Source organism: Accipiter gentilis, chromosome 23 (genome assembly GCF_929443795.1).
Source record: "Accipiter gentilis chromosome 23, bAccGen1.1, whole genome shotgun sequence".
Lineage (NCBI taxonomy): Eukaryota > Metazoa > Chordata > Aves > Accipitriformes > Accipitridae > Astur > Astur gentilis.
Window position 1 is genome coordinate 7,234,623 of NC_064902.1, and position 20,848 is coordinate 7,255,470.

General features: G+C 37.5%; 1 protein-coding gene across 13 annotated transcripts in view; it reads left to right on the forward strand.

Moving 5' to 3' along the window:
* Positions 1-20,848, forward strand: part of PBRM1 (polybromo 1) — an 80,133-nt gene that overhangs the window by 41,893 nt on the left and 17,392 nt on the right. For all 13 annotated transcript variants that reach the window (XM_049826380.1, XM_049826376.1, XM_049826374.1 and 10 more), the window contains 12 exons: positions 288-385; positions 3,481-3,757; positions 4,853-4,958; positions 6,249-6,891; positions 7,772-7,983; positions 9,140-9,325; positions 11,024-11,181; positions 12,115-12,381; positions 14,371-14,516; positions 14,833-14,990; positions 15,663-15,846; positions 17,101-17,311. In XM_049826380.1, the coding sequence (XP_049682337.1) occupies positions 288-385; positions 3,481-3,757; positions 4,853-4,958; positions 6,249-6,891; positions 7,772-7,983; positions 9,140-9,325; positions 11,024-11,181; positions 12,115-12,381; positions 14,371-14,516; positions 14,833-14,990; positions 15,663-15,846; positions 17,101-17,311 (2,646 nt within the window). The remainder of the gene's footprint in view (positions 1-287; positions 386-3,480; positions 3,758-4,852; positions 4,959-6,248; positions 6,892-7,771; positions 7,984-9,139; positions 9,326-11,023; positions 11,182-12,114; positions 12,382-14,370; positions 14,517-14,832; positions 14,991-15,662; positions 15,847-17,100; positions 17,312-20,848) is intronic.

Sequence of the window (20,848 nt, forward strand, 5' to 3'; positions counted from 1 at the left end):
AAACACTTCAGATTTCATGAAGTATTCTAGCTAAGTGCTGCAGTCTGAAATGGCATTGTTTTCAGATTGGTTCCTCAAAAATTCTTCTGACAGTTAAAAATAATTATACTGCTATTTTATGTCGGCCAACTTATATTAAAGAAATCACTGGAAATGTTTTGATGGTGGTTTAGTCTCAAAACCCATAGCTGTATCTTTCTTTCTGCATCTGATCTGTTCTGATGTTTAATACTGTTCTGAAAATGTCCAGCAGTGAGTTTGGCTTCAGGGATTTGTTCTTTTTTCAGGCAAAGAAGAAGGAGCTTGCTAGGAGAGATGACATTGAGGATGGGGACAGTATGATTTCTTCTGCTACATCTGATACTGGAAGTTCAAAAAGGAAAAGGTATGCACTTCTGTAGCTCCTGCTGACCGTGACAGTGCTACATCTTTTATTTGCTAAAAAGAATATTAAGCCATGGTTTTTAGCCATTTGTGTAGGATTTGTAATTCTGAAACTTAACCTCATTAAGTGTTCGTTCTAATTAATTCAAAACTATTTGCTGACTTTATTTTCCTTTTTTGGCCTATTAGTTGGCAGTTGTCAACATAACTTCAGTTCAGTAAGTAGCATGGACACTGTAGTTGCACTGAATTAGGTAATTTTGTCAGTGGATTTCAGGATTTTTATTAGTGTTTTATTTTTTCTAGCCTAGTGTGTGGACTGTCTTCACAGGTTGTTAGCAGTTATTGCTTCTTTTCTACTATTTCTTCAGTATATGACTATTTATGTAGTTTGGATAGCAATTTCAGAATGTAATTGAAGTTAACACTATAGTTGAATAAATTTTTTTGAAGTTTATAGTATTACTGTACAAGTATTTTTACTTGGTGAAGTCTCCTGGCATAAACATTATCATTTTCCATGACCTGAACTCTGCTTGAGAAGTTTTCATCATTAATGTTAGGAGGATTGCTTCTCTCTCCCTTCTGAATTTGTACTCTTTGGTTACCTACCTGTCAGTGTCTGGGCTGAGGAGGATATCTGACAAATAGATAAACTGTATAATTTGTATAATGAGTATAATAGGTTGATTATTCTGGATACTGTAATGTAAACAAAATTCACAATTATTTAAAATATACTCTTTTAGCGAGCAATAATAATGATTTATGGAAAGTATTCTTTAACAATGATAGCTGTTGAGTAATTAATACTAGTGATGTGTTTCACTCCAACAAGGGATATTTTCTCTAGTCTGCCTCATGGTATCATTTCAAATAAGTTCTAACTTCTGATAATATTATTGCAATAGTAGCAACTGCCAGTGTAAAACTGTAATTCAGGATCTTTCTTTGGTGTTGCCTATGACCTTCAGCGTCCTATATTTTTAGGGTTTTTTTTTGTCAAAGTAACAGCAGTTGTTGAGGGGAGGAAGGGAATGAAATAGAGCATCAGCAAAGATTCACTTAAGAGCAATCAAATAAGTGCAACAATGTGTACTCAAACTATCTGCAGAGATAAAATGTTAACATGGACTTAGGTACTACAGTCTAGGGGTGCTAGCAAGAAGAAACTTACAGAATGGTGAGACCACAGTACCAAGTGAAGATCTGGAAGGAACAAATTGTAAAAATAGCTAGTTTTGTGACTTCAGATTCAAAGAGAAGTACTAACCTAATCAAGTAAGTCAAACTGTCATCAGTGTCATTTAACCCTATGTTGTTTTTGATCACCTTGTGCAAGAGAATACTGAAATGCCTAAAAGAAAAAATCCGTCAGGCCTTGTCATCTCAGAATAGTAAAAGAGAAAAAGTTGTGTTCATAGATAAGGGAAATCAAAATTATTTTCTTTTCCTCATGCCTGAAGAGAACCTGAAAATGCTTTTGATGTTGTCAGTTCAATACTTGTTATCAGTTTCACTTGCTGAATGATAGGAAGTAAAAGAAGATTGTAAATGCTGCTGATAGCAGAAGTGAAGCACTGAGAGGAATTCCAAAATGTTGCTGAAAAAGGAAACTAATAACCCAGGCAACATTCATCCCATTGTGAAAATAATAGTGACACAGAAGAAAGTTGTTTGAATGTCCCCTTTTATATCCCCCTTTATTGGCAGGCCTTCTACTATTTCTGCTTTGGTTTTGCTTTAACTACCTCCATTGAATTAAATGTTGAAACTTGGAAACATGTTAAAATGTGGAACTCGGAAGGATGTCTCTGTTCTGGCATTGCTCATCTGCTAGTATGAACCACTAACGGTTTCCAGCAGTGAAGATAATGCAGAAAAAAGTTTTTAACCTATAGAAGATAGATTTTGAATTTTCTCACATGTTATGACATTAATTTTCATTACTTAATTTGCTGACCTCACCAAGGAGCAAGAGGTATCTGAGGCATGAGACTATGCTAGATTAGGTATATTTTAAATGTAGGAGGAAAAGGTCCAGATGATGGAAAATCTGTGATGCAGTTTGGTTTCTAGCAAGTTGTACAGTGATGTTTTGCATATTCTGCTAATGAAAATAGTTTTTGTTGTTGCCTTTACTGATAATATGGTGAAAGTTATAACTACTTGAATAAGTCTTACAGAGATTGCAATTTGGAAGCTGGTTTAAAAGACTGTAGAGAGTGCATTTCTGAGAGTGCTACGGTGTCTGAGCTGAGATTACACATTATTCGCATAAGCTTTCCTCTCCCTTACCTGATTAGCTTATAGATCCTCTAGTATATGTACAGGGAGCCATGTATAACTGTTTTCCTGATATGCTGTGTCTTGGTTGTGCTGTCAGATTTCTTGAGACAACCATAATATCTACACATAGGATGACTGTAAGGTTTGTGGTGATAGCATGTATGTAGCCCTTTTCTACCTGGGTTTGCAGTTTTGGTGAGCTTTATTGACTTGTAACTTTATTTGACTGTGGTTGACATATATTTAAGCAATTTAGACCCTTCTTTCTACTACATTCTTGATGTCCTTATTTTCTTGTATCTGGTACTGAAGAAGGTACAGCATTATTCCAAGATAAATAGCTCAAGTCTTTGATATTCTGTATTCAGCAGAGATAGTCATGAAGATACTGGCTGGGGGGTGTTTCACTGTTTGCACTAGATCTTGAGGTCTTGACTGGTCTGTTTTCTTTGAAGCTGGAAAGTGCTTAGAGCTCCTTTTGACCTTTGCACTCTTGAAAACTAGTTATTTGGTTTATTCTGTAGAACACTTAAACTTCAAGGTGAATGAGAGAAAAATTATATCTTAAAGTTGGTTTTCTGTTTATTTAGCCGACTGCTGGTTACAATGCTGTCATTATTTGCAAGTGGACCTGTGTTTCTAGTACACTGTCTTAATGTTGAACTTCTCATGTGTGTTTTCAGGTGGTTGTGGTTGGTTTTTTTTCATGATAGAGGATAATGTCATTTTGATATTAGTATTGGAAGCAGGGAAAAGAGCCCCTGACGTTTATTCTTTTCCTTTTTGTTCTTTTCCTTAACCTAACAGTAAAAAGAATATACGAAAGCAACGAATGAAGATCTTATACAATGCAGTTCTGGAAGCTCGAGAACCGGGCACAGGCAGACGGCTCTGTGATCTTTTTATGGTTAAGCCATCCAAAAAGGACTATCCAGACTATTATAAAATTATCTTGGAACCAATGGACTTGAAAATGATAGAACACAACATCCGCAATGATAAGTATGTAGGGGAAGAAGCCATGATTGAAGACATGAAGCTCATGTTCCGAAATGCAAGGCATTATAATGAAGAAGGCTCCCAGGTACTGTTTTGATTCTGCAGTCACACTTACTTTTCTGCTTCTTTGCAGACATGTAAGTTATGTTAGGATGCTTTAGCTTTGACTATTACTCACGTTACTTATGATAATTGTTTATTGAACTAAAATAGAAATATGACTTTTTCTTTCTGCTGATGTTTTAAATTCTGACTTCGTCTATAGTTGTATGAACATAAAATGCAACACGCTCCTTTGCGAAGGTTAGAGTTATTTCCTGTTAGCTAAACTCCACTACAAAGAATGCCAGCTGAATGTTTCCTAGTATGTTTTTAAAAAATAAGCTGGTTATCAAGTTCTCATTATTCATCCTCATTTAATCACGTGAAGGTATTTGCACAGTGAATGGTCATCAGCATGTGATTTGGAGCTCAGAACCTATAAGAAGGGATGTCTTAGTTGGAAAGAAAGCAGCTTTGTTTTCATGGAAATGGAGAGTGTGGGAGATCAGACTAGAAGACCTGACTTGTTTAGCCTAGCAAAAGGAGTCTGAAAAGAGTATGCTTTTCATCTACAAATATATGGTAGGGTGTTTCTATGTTGTGATGTTTCTCAGCCAGCAAGCGTGATGTCATGGAACAGAGTGGTGGTAAGAAACTTCCAGCTATTTCTGATGAGGAACTTGATCAGCTACTGTACAGGACTTCATGATAAAGTTGTGTTCACTGGGGTTGGATTCGAAGACCCAGGAGGACTGTTTGAGTCCTTTCTACCTTGATGGAATCACAATATTTCAAGAGATCTTTCATTGCTCAGCAGAATGGTTTGATGAGGACGTTGCTAAGACAACTGCACCTTGCTGTTTTGTAGTCTTGGGAACAGAAATGCAGCTTAATTGGATAATTTATTCAAAGTTTTATCTCCCTAATTTAGATGGTGTTCATCAGTTCTGCTTACCTGTATAAGTCTATTAAAGGTGTACATTTGAGAAACAAGTCCTTCTTTTTAATCAAGTACTTGGTTTTGCATTCAGCTTTTTCAAACTAACATTTAAATGTTTCTAGGGGGCTAGTTCTAAACTAGTCTAAGCACAGTAAACCTTGTTTTGTTTTGTTTTTTGATTACTTTACTGATTAATAGGTGTACAATGATGCCCATATGCTGGAAAAGATCCTTAAAGAAAAAAGGAAAGAACTGGGACCCCTAGCTGAAGATGATGATGTTGCATCCCCTAAACTAAAACTAAGTAAGGCAACGTCGTACATTGCTATGTCTCATTTCAACACTTATGAAAGCCCAACAATACAGATTAAAAGATCTTCCTTTTAGAACAGAAGACATGATCTGCAAATTTACACTGACATGCAAAGTAGAATTATGTTTTCAAAATCATGACAGCAATGGTGTGTTTATATGTGCATATAATAGAATTTAGTTGTTGCATATGGCATTTTTCTAAGAAAAGTAACTTACAATGAAGAAAGAAAATGTAGGAATGGTTGGAATGACTGGCATTTAGTCATGTGGTGTTATCCAAATGTTAGATGTTGCATTATGCGCTCAGTAACACTTCATTAGCACACTTCATGTGTGCTGCTGGGTTTGCTTGCAAGTAAGGTGCTTCTCAAACTGAGTAAAGCTCTTAATTTCCCTAGTCAAATGTCTGGGATTTCCACAGAATGATAAAAGAAATGTGAGCTTTTTTTTGAAAATTATTGAAAGCTATGAAATCACAGAAGTAAAATTTCCAACAATGTCTGTTTCTAGAGCTGTTGCCCTTACAAACTAGATTTGCTACTACTCCAATCTTACGTCCCCTTAATATGTGTTCAGAATTTAGCAAACTGAGAAGGATAAAATTGCACAGAAAAGCTTAAAGAAAATAACTGCACATAGCCCTCTTGAAAATAGAAATGTACAGCTCCTAGGTAACATACAGGTAGTAGAGAATTCACAGGCAGAGACTATACAGTACAGTAACAGAGATCCTGAACTAAACCGGAAGCTAATCTGATTGATAATCCCATGGGAGGCCTTATTTTACATTTTACCTGTAATAATCCTCTCTAATTTGGCATAAACCTGTCATAAAGGAATCTGATAATATTTAGAATGCTTAATTTTAGTGATAGCAAAACCCCCGTGATGACTGGATTTTTAAGAGCTGTAGAGAGAAATTAATGTAGAGCTAGTAAGACCAAGCTGAATTTAGAGGAGTTATTAATAACATTAAGTGGGAAAAGATGTTTTCCATTCTTTAGTCTGAAGAGACCTTTGCCAGGTGGACCACGTAGTAACATATGATTCTCTGTTTGCCAAAAATAACATTTAAAAAAAAAGAAGTATTCATACAATTTTGAAAAATAAAGGAAGCTGCAACTTGGAATGGGCTCCATGTTATGAGTCTTCTGGTCATACCATAAAGTGGTTCTTCAGTAAGCAATTCTCCACTGCAAAGGAGATGGACAAAGAAGTGTGCAAGCTCTGTTTTTTGTAATGATTTTTTCTTTTTTTTTCCCTCTTTTTGTCTGCTTAGGTAGAAAAAGTGGCATTTCTCCTAAAAAATCAAAATACATGACTCCAATGCAACAGAAATTGAATGAGGTGTATGAAGCAGTTAAGAATTACACGGATAAACGAGGCAGGCGACTGAGCGCCATCTTCTTGAGGCTGCCATCTCGGTCTGAACTTCCTGACTATTATGTAACCATTAAAAAGCCCGTTGACATGGAAAAGATCAGAAGCCATATGATGGCAAATAAATACCAGGATATTGATTCCATGGTAGAGGACTTTGTAATGATGTTCAATAATGCTTGCACATATAACGAGCCAGAATCTCTGATTTATAAAGATGCCCTGGTCCTGCATAAAGTTTTGCTTGAAACTCGGAGAGAAATAGAAGGAGATGAGGATTCTCATGTGCCCAACGTCACTTTGCTAATTCAGGAACTTATCCATAACCTTTTTGTATCTGTTATGAGCCACCAGGATGATGAGGGCAGATGCTACAGCGACTCCTTAGCTGAGATTCCTGCTGTTGATCCCAACTTCCCAAATAAACCTCCTCTGACTTTTGATATTATCCGAAAAAATGTTGAAAATAATCGCTATAGAAGATTGGACTTGTTCCAGGAGAATATGTTTGAGGTACTGGAGAGGGCAAGGAGAATGAATAGGTGAGCAAAGCTGCATTTTTCAGGTATCCTTTGTCTTATCACATGAGTTTTGCATTTTAACGTTAGACAAAGGCTGCGTTTTTTTTAAGGTTTTTGCTTTCCTTGGTATGGGTGTTTAGAAAACTAAATCTTAAAAGCTCTATCTGGTCTTCAGTGGCATGTATGCTTTCATTTAAAAACAAGGAAAAAGTTAGTTTTCTGCCATGAGATAATTTTGACATTAATCTTCCAAAGGTACACGACATGAAAACCAGGTTTGTGCTAACTTTCAGATTGAAAAAATGAAGAGGAGGAGCTGTTCACTAACTGCTTGACTGCTCCAACTCTTTTGGAGCAATCACGGTTGTATGAGTTATGGTAATATTGTGCAAAAACTGAACACTTGCAACTTCTTGCCATGTTTTACTTGAATAAGGTAGGGTACTTGGGGATGTGCAGTTGAGATCTTGACTCTGAAGGAGAGGAGGTAAAAACTGATATTAAAACATCTACTAACAGAAGCATGTGTAATTAAAATAAGTTAGTTTTGTTAATAATCCTGTTATTACTTAAGTTTTCAGAAGTTAACAGATTGTAGAGGTCCAGTAGCAAGTATTTTTGGTTGCAACTGGTTACCTTTGATTTTTCTGGTGTTTCAGGACTGGTGTATACAAAAATATTGTTTTGGGTAAACTATAATACAAACTGAGAGCAGAGTAGCAGGTGGAGCATGACTTGCTAGTGTCTGCTGCTGCTTATTATGAGTAAGCACAGAAATCTGTTGGTGGAGTGAAGCTTTAGTTTTTATCATTAAGTGTGGTGATTGATGTGTATGTGTTTAGGATCCTGTTTGACTCTCCACAAACTATGTTTCTGCCCTGTTGTACGTATTTTTGTACAGGACTGATTCAGAGATTTACGAGGATGCGGTTGAACTTCAGCAGTTCTTTATTAAAATTCGAGATGAACTTTGTAAGAACGGAGAGATTCTTCTGTCACCCGCTCTCAGCTATACCACCAAGCATCTTCACAATGATGTAGAAAAGGAAAAGAAGGAAAAGCTGCCCAAAGAAATAGAGGAGGATAAGCTCAAAAGAGAGGAAGAGAAGAGAGGTAGCTACTTTCTTTTCATTAATTTTAAATGTATTAATTGAAAAATGTACCTATGCATATGATGTATGCTCCACTGTTGCTGCAGCTTTGCCTACTTGAAGGGACCTTAATAGTCTAGTTGTCCAGCAAGGGTCTTGTATTTTAAAGTTGTTAGAGATTTATTTTATTTTGATCCTTATCAGCCAGGCCAGATGGCTTTTAAGAAGGAGATTTAGGTAGATATTAACCTATGTAAACTCTTTAATTGGAGCACATTGGGGTACCAGTAGTCTTATTTCAAGGGTATTATAAAAGAAAACAATAGTTTTTTACTATAGCTTTCTGCTGATAATAAACTTAATGACTGTTCCAATTGACTTTTGTTCATTTCCTTTTTGACAAATACTGATTTCTTGATGTGCTGATGGTGTTGTCTGTGATCATACTTTTAACACTACTAAAGAAATGGTATTTAAGTAAGCCTGTTGTGTTTCTTACTTGGCTACTGTGAGTGTGAAGAGGAGTGGGCTTGCACTATTTTGTAGAGCAAGAAACCTACTGTGAAGGTACTTTGTGTTTCATAGCTCCTGGCCATTACTGTCCATATGATCATTATGGAGTATGTCTAAGGGGATGAATAAAGCTCTCTGATTGCCCCTTTCCACATATGGGAGCAGAGCTGTTAGCTCTTTGTCCGTGAATTGTCTTTCTAATGTGGTTCATCTTCCCACATAGCACTGATGTCAGCAGTAGTAAAATCTGGTTGCTCCACCCAGGCTCAGTATTATAAAGGGACAACAGCTGTGATGCCCTTCTTCTGTCTTCCTTTGAGAGCTAAAAACCTCAAAGAAAGCAAACCATATCTTTCTGAAGGCTTCTGAGCTCAGTGCTGTCATTGAGTTCCTCTTCACTTACTGGGAGGGCTCAGTAAAATTCAACTGAAGAAGGGAAACCCAACCTTCAGCAGCACCAATAGCAGAAAGGCTAGCAGCACAAAACACACTTAAACCCTTCCTTCACGATGGAAGTCGGCGGTAGAGGGATGCATCAGGTATTGTGTGTTTCGGCATGTGGCACTTCTGCACTCAGCAAAGGGTGAGGGTGTTCATATCAGTAATACTTGGCTAACGTGGAAATGTGGCATTACTAACATCTATTTTTCCCTTCTTGAAATAAGAAGCTGAAAAGAGTGAAGATTCTTCTGGATCAGCTGGGCTGTCAAGCTTGCATCGGACCTACAGCCAGGATTGCAGCTTCAAGAACAGCATGTACCATGTAGGAGATTATGTGTACGTTGAGCCTGCTGAAGCCAACTTGCAACCTCACATAGTCTGTATTGAGAGGCTGTGGGAAGATTCAGCTGGTAAGGATGCCTTTGCTATAGGAAGACAATGTTCAAAACTTCCAATTGTAGTTTTTGTTGTGTAGATGTTATTTTATTTGCAGAAGTATGTGTAGACTGGTGAGTATTTTTCTTCTTTCTGAGTTGCTTTGTTCCACAATAGAGGAACTAAATTTGTTCCACAAATATGAAGTTCTTAGATCGGCACAGTTGTTTTGTTGTTCATTCCCACCTATTCTTAAATCGTAAGCATCCCAGAGAACAGGCTCTTCTAAGTAGGATGGGCTCCTTGTAATTTAAGCGCAGAAGAACACGTGGAGTTTTTCTGTGCTGAGAAATCTGAAACAAAGTTGGGCACATTTAACTGCAAATGTTCCACAGAACAACTCTGTTTCAGAACTTGCCATTGTTAAATTTCAGAAATGAGCTGAATCTTGCATTCCTAGGCAAATCAAGCCATGACAAGTACTATTTTGTTTTTTCTCATCAGTGATGCCTTCTGTTTGCAGCAGGTACTTCTCTTAAGTGTAAGGAAGGCTAGAGAGATGTCAAAGCATGGTGCATTCTCAGCAATCCTGGAAACTACAGTTGCTGAGAGCTACAGTGGCATACAGTGGAATGTACCATTTTGGTGGCACTTTTTTTTAAAGGGGAGCAACAGATGTGTTACAAGGACAGATTAAAAGGACCATGACTCTTAAATTTCAAGAGAAGTGCAAGGCAGGATATAATTAAGGTTTGCAAAATCATGAAGTGGGTAGATAAGGTAAATGCAGAAATACTGTTCGACAAATCCAGCAGTACTAGAGTTGGAGGGCACACACTGACGCTAATAAATCAGATTAAAACATGTGAAAGTGTTTGGCTTTTTAATGTAGGGGGTGGTGACCCTCGTGACTTCCCCAGGAGCTTGTGGAGGCAGATTACATCAGCAGGTTCAAAAATGGGCGAGACAAGTCCATGTACAACAGGTCTAAACCAAATAATAAAGGGAATAACCAGCAAATAACAGCCAGATAAAGAGAATAGCTCTCTAACACCCCTAATGCAATGACTGTAGGAGTGAAATGAGTTACGGAGAGTGGCCAAGATCAAATGCATTCTCCAAATAGCCTGTCCTGCTCACTCAGTTGGATGCAGTGTATTTGGGTAGATGGACCACTGGCCAGTTGGACATTTCTTACATTTGTTTGTCTGTGATGGAGAAAGTGAATAGTACTTTTTCTTCTGGTTCAGTCTACAGATTACAGGTTTTCTTTGATTTAGAAAAATAGTACATATTTATAACTTCTTTATAACTCATTCTTAACAATTTTATTTGTCACAGCATAACGCAGAAGAAATAGTTCTTAAAAAACCATGAAACCAGTTATCTAAGGTTCTTCAAATAATCAGGTGATTGTTGTGTAGACTTTGAAGCCATTTCAAGGCCTGAAAGTCAAGATTTATAAATAAGAACTGATTCTTCCTTTGTTTTGCTGAGTCAAGTTTTACTGGGGAAAAAACAATTAGTGGGCTTTTTAAGCAACCTGAAACAGTTAAAGAATCTTGTCCTGTTTTAAACCAGTTTACTCTCATTATAAATGACTACACGGCTATTTGATTAATCAGTCAGTCTGTAGTTGTTTTTTTCTTGCTCATGCACTAGAGAATATGCCATTTTGCATTTTTTTCTATTTCTTTCTCCCTTCTCATTTTTGTATCTTTTTTTTTTTAAAGGAGAGAAATGGCTCTATGGCTGTTGGTTTTATCGACCAAATGAAACGTTTCATCTTGCAACACGAAAATTCTTGGAGAAAGAAGTTTTTAAAAGTGACTATTACAATAAAGTTCCTGTTAGCAAAATTTTAGGCAAATGTGTGGTCATGTTTGTCAAGGTGAGAGACTATTCAGTCTAATTTGTTAAGCAAATAACATATTCCCTTCTATTTTCTTGAAGAGCTGTAGGGGTTCTAACATAGAGACAGTCTACTAATACTTAAATAAAATAGGAGTTGTTGCTGTATACTGTTTGTATTCTTCATTTGTTTCATGAGATAAATAGTTCACCCAAGTGATGGTGTTTCCTTGTGCTTGTTGGTTTGTAGAATCATACGCTTATTAGATAATTAGCTAACTGATTCTTCAAAGCATGTGGTAGAGAAATTGCAGGTAACTTCTTAAAGGTTCCCATAAAAGCATGTAGGTTTAGGTTTGGCAGAGGGAGACTTGAATGGCTTGGTAAGAGGATGAAGTCTTTCATCTCTGTCTCAGGTTTGATTCCACAACATCCTTGTGCAAAGGATTTTTGGCTTGTTTGCAACATTCCTATCTCAGCCAGTTTTCTGAAGGTAGTGTGTTTGTATGAACAACATGCTACAGCTGCTGAGGTATCATGGTCACATACCAATGAGCATGGAGCTTAATTTCCCCCACTCCCCAAACTTGGTGATTGTGTCCTCTTTCCAAGTCAAAGCTCAGAAATCTTGTAAAGGTAGTTTTAGGCTGCAGATCTTGTACTTGTTAATGTACTGTTTTGGTAAATGAATAAAACCTAATTTTTCTCACGTGACAACCTGTATTGAATTTAGCCTCTTCTTTAAGGGTGGGATGTCTTGTCGTTTGCTTTTAATTTTTAGTATAACTTGGATGTCAAACTGGAAGAAAAGAACTCATTAGAAAGCCTTTACTAGTCTAAAAGCATTTCTGATAGAAACGTAAAACAAACAAACAAACGAAACAACAGGAAGCATGAGAGGGAGTTCACCGTGTGTCTGTGGGGGCTGTGTATGTGTTGCTGAAATATTTCATATGTTTTCTTCAATCTGCAGGAATATTTTAAACTGTGTCCTGAAAACTTCAGAGATGAGGATGTCTATGTCTGTGAGTCACGTTATTCTGCGAAGACGAAATCTTTTAAAAAGATTAAACTGTGGACTATGCCTGTAAGTTCTGTAAGATTTGTCCCACGAGACGTGCCCCTGCCTGTGGTCCGTGTTGCTTCTGTATTTGCTAATACAGACAAAGTAGATGAGGAGAAACACACTGAAGCATTGGAGGACAGCAAGGTGGGAGAAAGTATCCTTCATCTTGAAAAGGTATGTAAGATAACAAGTGGAACATCAATTATGTTTGACAGGTAAAGAATGACAAGATATGAGCCCTCATGACTGCGGTTTCACAGCATCCAGACACAATAAAATATAAATAAATATAATGTTTCTGTTATAAATTATGTTATACACATTTCTAAATAAATACAAACAAAATATAAATAAACTAAACAGAAAATAAACTGTGTACATATTTGCTAGTGTCATGGTTTAACCCCAGCCAGCAACTAAGCACCACGCAGCCACTCACTCACTCCCCCCCCGCATCCAGTGGGATGGGGGAGAAAATCGGAAAAAGAAGTAAAACTCGTGGGCTGAGATAAGAACGGTTTAATAGAACAGAAAAGAAGAAACTAATCATGATAATGATAACACTAATAAAATGACAACAGTAGTAATAAAAGGATTGGAATGTACAAATGATGCGCAGGGCAATTGCTCACCACCTGCTGACCGACACCCAGCTAGTCCCCGAGCGGCTATTCCCTGCCCCCCACACTTCCCAGTTCCTATACTAGATGGGACATCCCATGGTATGGAATACCCCGTTGGCCAGTTTGGGTCAGGTGCCCTGGCTGTGTCCTGTGCCAACTTCTTGTGCCCTGGCTGGGCATGAGAAGCTGAAAAATCCTTGACTATAGTCTAAACACTACTGAGCACCAACTGAAAACATCAGTGTTATCAACATTCTTCGCATACTGAACTCAAAACATAGCACTGTACCAGGTACTGGTAAGACAGTTAACTATCCCAGCTGAAACCAGGACAGCTAGATTCTACAAATGCTTTCTTGTGATCACGTGAAGGGGTTGGTTGGGTTTTTTTACCACTTCAGAAAAGAAAATTACACTTTTAATGTAAAGCTTGCCTTAATCCTAAAGAATCAGTAGAACTAAATGTCTAGTTTTAGTTCATGGCAGTACTGAAATGCTTTATTATGTAGTATTTCAGTAAAATAGTAACTAGGCAGCAGTAAGCAATACGTAATATTCTGTTGTTTGTGACCTGTTTATGGTTGATAACTGAGTGGTTTATTGTCGAAATGCTTAAGAATATTTCTATCCAACATACTGGGTAAAATGATTTATTTTATTGTATTTAGAGTCATAAAAGAAAGAAATTTAAATAAATGTATTAAATTCAATTAAATGTATTAAATTGAATTAAATTTATCTAAAATAAATTTAGAACCATAAAAAAAAATAAACTGGGAGTTATAAAATAAATCCACATTACATTGAGTTCTCTAACAGAACCTCAGAACAGAATACCCAGCACACTCATTGTCAGCTTTAATCAGACACTTATTGTATATTACTGTATTTATTCACATCATGACAAAAGAAGGAATTATTTCTGCCAAGAGGATGAAAGCTTGTAGGGTCTTTTCCTTGCACACCTTGAGGAGATAGCCTATGTTTTCATTGGTTTTCTGAAATCCTAGACTAAAAGATCAAATGAGGCACAATGTGAGTTTTGACTAAAAAGTAAGAAATCAAATAGGGCAAGTGGTATGAATTTGCAAGCAATGCATGGAGTGTTCATATTATTGTATATGAGAGTTAAATTGTTCAATTTCTATGTATGTTAACTTGGCCATATACTCAGTTCTTGCCTGTTACGTGTGTTATTGTCCTTTAAAACAAACCATCAAAACAAGCTGACAAGGCTTGGCTTGGCCAGTTAACTTTGAAGCAGTAGAATAAAAAAGGACCTGTAAATTACTGTTCTGGCAAAATTACAGCTTTGTGAAATAGGAAAGCTTGCGACATACATGGAGGGTATCTTTGGCTTTGCTATTTTGTTTTTAAATTTCAAGGCCCCTCACTTTGGCGTGTACAGCTCTATTTAGTGTTTACCTATTGTTGGTAACATAAAAATAGAGCAAAGTCTTTTACTTGCACCTGGCATCTTTTTATTTATGTGTTTGGTTTTCCTTCTTTCACAAGTTCCTAAATGCATACTCTTCTGCAGGACAAAGAAGATGTTCCTGTAGAAATGTCCAACGGAGAACCTGGTTGCCATTACTTTGAACAGCTCTGCTACAATGATATGTGGCTTAAGGTTGGGGACTGTGTCTTCATAAAATCACATGGGTTAGTGCGACCTCGAGTAGGAAGGTGAGTGCAACTTCTTTATTTGCCGTTTATGTCTATAAAAATAACTTGGACAAAAGACGGGCTCGTTGCAAAGGGTATAAAAGAGGATGGGGAAAAAAAAAATCTTCTGAATGAAGCAAATGTTACAAGCTCTTAATAGATTGAAGTAGAAGTTTAGCCACCTAATAAAAAGGTGATGCAGTTGTACAGTTGTAGCAGGCTGTTCTTCTGTACTCATTTTTTACTGACAGCCTTCCTGAACAACCTAGTGCATCCAGCTGTCTCATTTAGGATGGCTGGCCCTTCGTTTCTGTCAGTGGTTTGGTTTTCTTTCCAGAATTGAAAAGATGTGGGTGCGAGATGGAGCTGCATATTTCTTTGGTCCAATCTTTATACATCCTGAAGAAACTGAACATGAACCAACTAAAATGTTCTATAAGAAGGAAGTGTTTTTGAGTAACTTGGAGGAGACCTGTCCGATGACTTGCATTTTGGGTAATTATTAACAACTTTAAATCCAACGGACACTCTTTTTCTTTTCCTATAGAATCTGAAGTGATTTATAGCTATGTGTAGGTTTGATTCCAAGTATGTTTTTTTCATCTTGAGTGGGGGAGGAGAGATTATTCAGTCCATTTCTAACATGCATTCCTGATTTTGGGACCTGTAGTGAGAATTTTCACTATAAGGAAGCTTTCTTACAATAAGGGAATTACATGTTATGATATCAAAGTGAACGTTGTTTGCAGCCAGAGAACATAAAACTCCATTATTCTCACTTATTAATGTAATTATTCCAGTATGTGTTACCTGGAAAGTTGGTCCAGGATGAGGTTGAAATTTGGTTTGTTGCATAAGATGCTGACTATGTACTTTGTAGTAATGATGCTGCGCTAAATATAGTTAACTGACTAGTGGTCATGGGGTTTTGTTATTTTGCAGGTTTTCTCATTCTTTAAAAAAAACCAAAAACTGCATTAATTTTGTGTAGGTTTCTTGTGAGTGGCATTATTTAATAGGGATATCGATTGGTGTATTTTCTGTAGTTTTACCAAATACTGGGAATCTTCCAGACTTACGAGACTGGCAAAAACTTGAGTCTCCACACTTTTTATAAAATGTCTGCAAGCGTGGCTGCCTTCTTACCCAACTCTTTCATTTCTGCAGGAAAGTGTGTGGTTCTGTCATTCAAAGACTTCCTCTCCTGCAGACCAACAGAAATCTCTGAAAATGATGTTTTTCTTTGTGAGAGCCGCTACAATGAAAGCGACAAACAAATGAAGAAATTCAAAGGGCTGAAGAGGTTTTCACTCTCTGCAAAAGTTGTAGATGACGAAATATACTATTTTAGGTAAAAATATGATGGGAATGAGGGGCGTCACCTGCACACTCTTCTGTATCATGGTGGACTGACTCTGGTTGGCAGCTAAGCCCACACCTAGCCACTTGCTTGCTCCACCACAGCAGGATGGGGGAGAGAATGGGAAGGGCAAAAGGAAAAAAACCTCCTGGGTCAAGATAAAGGCAATTTAATAATTGAAGTAAAGCTGCACACGCAAACAAAGCAGAATAAGGATTCACTACTTTCCATTGGCAGGCGGATGCTTTGCCGTTTCCTGGAAAGCAGGGCCTCAGCATGCATAATGGTTACTTGGAAAGACAAACACCATAACCCTGAAAGTCCCCTCTTTCTCTTCCCTTCCCCCAGCTTTTATTGCTGAGCACAATGTCATATGGTATGGAATATCCCTTTGGTCAGTTTGGCTTAGCTGTCCTGGTTGTCTCCCCTCCCAACTCATTGTCCACCCCCAGCCTGCTTGCTACAGGGGCAGGGTGGGAAAAAGAAAAGGCCTTGACTTTTGACAGTGGACCAGCACTGTTCAGCAGTTAACTACAACATCAATGTGTTATCAACACTGTTGTGGTCACAAATCCAAAATACAGCACCATACGGGCTACTATGCAGAAAATTAACTCCATCCCAGCCAGACACAGTACATATGTAAAAGTCATAGTTGTAGGAGAAGGTGAGTTTTGACTAATCACACTTTGGGGAAGAAGTCCAGATAACATCAGTCTTTTCATAGTCTTAACACCAGTGGACGTTTTCCTTTTCTTCTCCCGACTTTAGGAAAAGTTGTTACATTATCAGATTAGTATTTTAATGACATCCAAGAGAATTTACTAAAGTCCTCATTATGGGTTACAAATAGCTTTCCAGTTGGTGAAGATTGCTATTAATAAAAATATTAAGTTCTAGCAAGTAAAATGTAAAATCTGGGGAAGGTGTGGTGTTAATTCCCTTCTATTGCAGGAGTGAAGTATTTGCTACATTGAAATCCCCTTCTAACTTACAAAAAGTTAAAAAATAATTTTAAAAAATCCTTGAAACAAGTGACTGAAATGAAACACTGGCCATAGACACTGAATGATTTCTGCTCAGTGTTCTGAAAGGAAGCACAGGCACATCTGGAGTCACCATTATTTCCATGTTGTTCAGTGATAAAGGAAGAAAAGTTGGTTTTCTCTTCAAAAATATATGCTATCTCCTGTAAAGTATGAGTGTATTCTTACCTGTTTTTTGTCTTCCTCCTTCACCTTTCAGAAAACCCATAGTTCCTCAGAAGGAACCATCTCCACTACTGGAAAAGAAGATTCAGCAGCTAGAAGCAAAATTTGCTGAGTTGGAAGGAGGTGATGAGGACATGGAAGAGATGGGAGAAGAGGAAGGTGATATGACTGAAACACCTTCTATGCCTCAGCTTCAGACCCCGTTAGCTAGTGAATTGGATATAATGCCTTATACTCCACCACAGGTGAGGATCTTCCTTGAGAAACTTTTAAACCTTTATATTCCACATTCTTTCCCCAACCCAAATAAACAAAGAAACAGTAACATTTTATCGTATACACAGAAGAGATTTATACTTCAGTTTGTGAGTCTGTGGAATAAATTACATGGTACAGTTTTGGCATATCCAATATGATATCCAGGTGATATCTAAGTACGTTAAAGTATTTTTAAAGGAAATTGTTCAGTTGAGGAAAATCTAGGGTACATTTTTATATGGTATGCTAACGTTATTTCTAGTTAGTACGTTTTCTATGATGCTTGTTCAGAAATATCAGATCCTTATATTAAATATAAAGTTGGGATTTAAGGGTTTAATTGTAATTCTCGATTTACCTAATGCACATTTTTAAGCTTCTCCTTACATTTTGAAAAAAGCTAGCATTTTGGTTGTTACGGTTTTGCTACTTTTTTAGAAAATGCTGTACATCATCCTCAAAGGAACAAGAATAACCACTTTTTTAGCATTGAGTTACCATTCTTACTTAGAAATAAGAACTTGTTAAAAGAAGAATTCGATGTCCTAGAAGCTTTAGTATTAATTTCCTGATAAACGGATAGGAAGTAAAAGAGGAATTGTGTGTGGTCATATGCCACTTGAATGCAACATGAATCATTGCAGCTGCTTAAATGGGGGACTTTTGATCCCCTTCCCTCTCTTGCTGTGTTTCTTACACAAGTCCTGGTATTTATGTAACTGAATACTGAAGCAGGGTAAGGAACTGCTTTAACTAGAAATTAACCTAACCAAAAACGTTTGTTTGCAACTGGATTAAACCCTTTATCTGTCTCATCACGTTGACACATCCAAGCTAATGCCAGCATTAAAGAGGCAATGGGAATGACCTGCTGGGAACAGGAGGGAGTTTCAGACACATTTGTAACCAGCAATATGGATTTCTGCTGGGTTACATTGACTGTGAAGTGACAACCTCATTGGTAGATGAAGAAAGGATGTGACCCCTGGATAGAAATAAGTGTCTTTGGATGTCACGAAGAAGAGTTGATGAAATTGAAAGCTTTAGCTTGGTTTGATTGTGATTTTTGCCATGTGGGCAGACCACCAAATGCATTTTCCTGTGCAAGGTTGTCTTGCTGCTATTGTTTTAATGTGCTGAATTTCGTAAGTAGCATGAAAACTCTTGCAGAGTGTTACAAATAGAAAGCATGTTACCACCATTAACCACCTAATGTAACACTTTAGGAAGGGGAAGGTTACTTTTTATAAATCAAAATATTACCATTGTTAAGCATGGCAGCTGCAAGCAGTTTAAATAGAGATCATTGGACATTAAAGATGTCCTCAAACTGCCTTCTGCATTATTCACTGTCTTTTGATCGCTTTTGCTTTCTGTCTTCCTACATAGCTGTGTTTTGTTCAGATTCCCTTGAGAAGTTTTATTTAAATACTAATATAAAATATCTCTTTAAAAAGCCAGCTTGACAGTTGCATTATTTTTTAATTTTTTTTAATTGTTTGTAATGGGACAGTCTTGCAGAGCTTTCAGGAGAACTAGTGAGAAGTAAGGCTCAGTGGATATATCCAACATGTGTGTATATACCTTTAGACAGATATGAACTCTGGAGTCTAGAACTTGAAGTGAAAAAAACCAAACTAAAAAAAAAAACCCCAAAACCCCAACAAATAAGGAAAGCTGAAAAGGATCAATAGCAATGTATGCTAAGAAGTGAATGATGATACACAAGTGCCCTGGCATATTCCTCCAGCTGCTGATTTAGAAAGAACAGGCATGTTGTGTCTGAGCTGGCATTCAGAGCACAATTTAACTGGTAGAGAGGTAACTAGCATATAGGACAGCAATAAACTTTCTTCTTCAGATAATCTGTTCTATTTATGTCCCAAATGAAAAGTGTCTTTTTAAACACAGCTCCTAGGTAAAAAGCATGTGTTTGCTTCATGTTCTCTTAAATGTATGGAATTTTATTTAACAACTATTAAACCCCAGAACTTTTAAACTTTTTTTTTCTCCTGATAACAAAGAAACTCTTACTATGTCTAAGGGTAAAAGGAGTCAAGACAAGTAAATACATGGTATTGTGGAGCTTGACAGATAGGTGGATGATGCTCTCCTGCTGTAATTTGCTGTGAATCAAGTAAAACCTAAAAAAGAAAAAGATGTGCAACTTCGTTTTTTGCTTCAGCAATGTGGCTGAGAAAAGGAATAAAAAGTGTCCTGGTTTATTTCTTCTCTTAAAACATTTAAAACTGAATATGCAGTTACCCAACTCAAATAGAAAAGATTCTGTTCATTTACAAATGGTTGTATCGGAGATGTAAAAGAATGGAGTATACAAGAACCAAATTCAGAATTCTTACAGTTTCTCAAAGTCCTGTTTGCCCTCCCAAACTGATGTGTAGGCTTTTACATTAGATTACTGTTATCGAAAACTGTTGCAAAAACTGTAGAGGCAAAACCAGCTGATAAACTTGTAGCTATCTGAGTGCAGATGTCTAAGAGGCCACATATATCATTAGATTTTCCTGTTTCTGAATTGAGAACTCTGCATCTGTCAGTGTGGGCTTGCCAGAAAAGCCATTATGAGTTGTACGTGCCCTGTGTGTCATCCCAAAACCTGTGTGGACTTTTCTTCACTTCTTCCATCTTAGAGGCAAACCTAGAAGACTTCCTCCCAAAAGGACTAGTGTTGTCTTTAGGTTCATAATGAAAACATTAAGGGTGGATTGCCATTTGAAAATTAATACAGTGAAGTTTGAAGTAACATAAAAGTATGCCTCAGTTTATCCAGTGCCTGGCTTAAATTGATGAGCAGGACTTTTTAGGCATCTTGGTATTGCTGGAGCTTTGTTTTTAGCTGAGAGAAGAGTATTGAACTGCAGGATCAAAATGGCAAGTAAAAGGAGTGTTACGGATGCACGCACACTCAAGCCCAATGGGTGTTAAAAGTCAGATTTATTCTTCAATAGAAAAGTTAGTTAGCACTCTGGTAACAGTAGTGAACTACAGGCTCAGTGATGTAAGGGGAATTAGTACTACACAGCTGACTTAAGAATCCTTAAGATTCAAAAGCGATGACTCAAAATGTGCATATCACTCACCTAAAAGATGAAGGCTCTCTCCTTTGAGGGGTTACCTCGGACGGTGCCCCAACCCAAGTGGGAGTCCCCAGCTGCAGACATGCTGCTCCGTGGAGGACTGATTCTCACATGTCCTCCAGCAGGACCCCATTTATACCCTTGTTGAATCTGATCTGTGGTCATTTTAATCCCTGTTGGCCAAGAAGGTCACCTCAGTGTACCTGCCATGTCTTGATTGCCCAGTTCAAATTTCATCCTGCAGCCTCCAGGGTTTAGGTTTTTTTCCTCTTCTCCCTGCCTGGAGAAGTTTTATTTCTGGCTGGGGGGGGGGGGGGGGGGGGGGAAGGGAGTGTACTGCCACAAGGAGTTAGTAAAGTGGCCAGAATTTCAGGATAGGAAGAAAACAGTTGTGTATATTTTTCTTTCCTTTTTTTGCCAACCAGG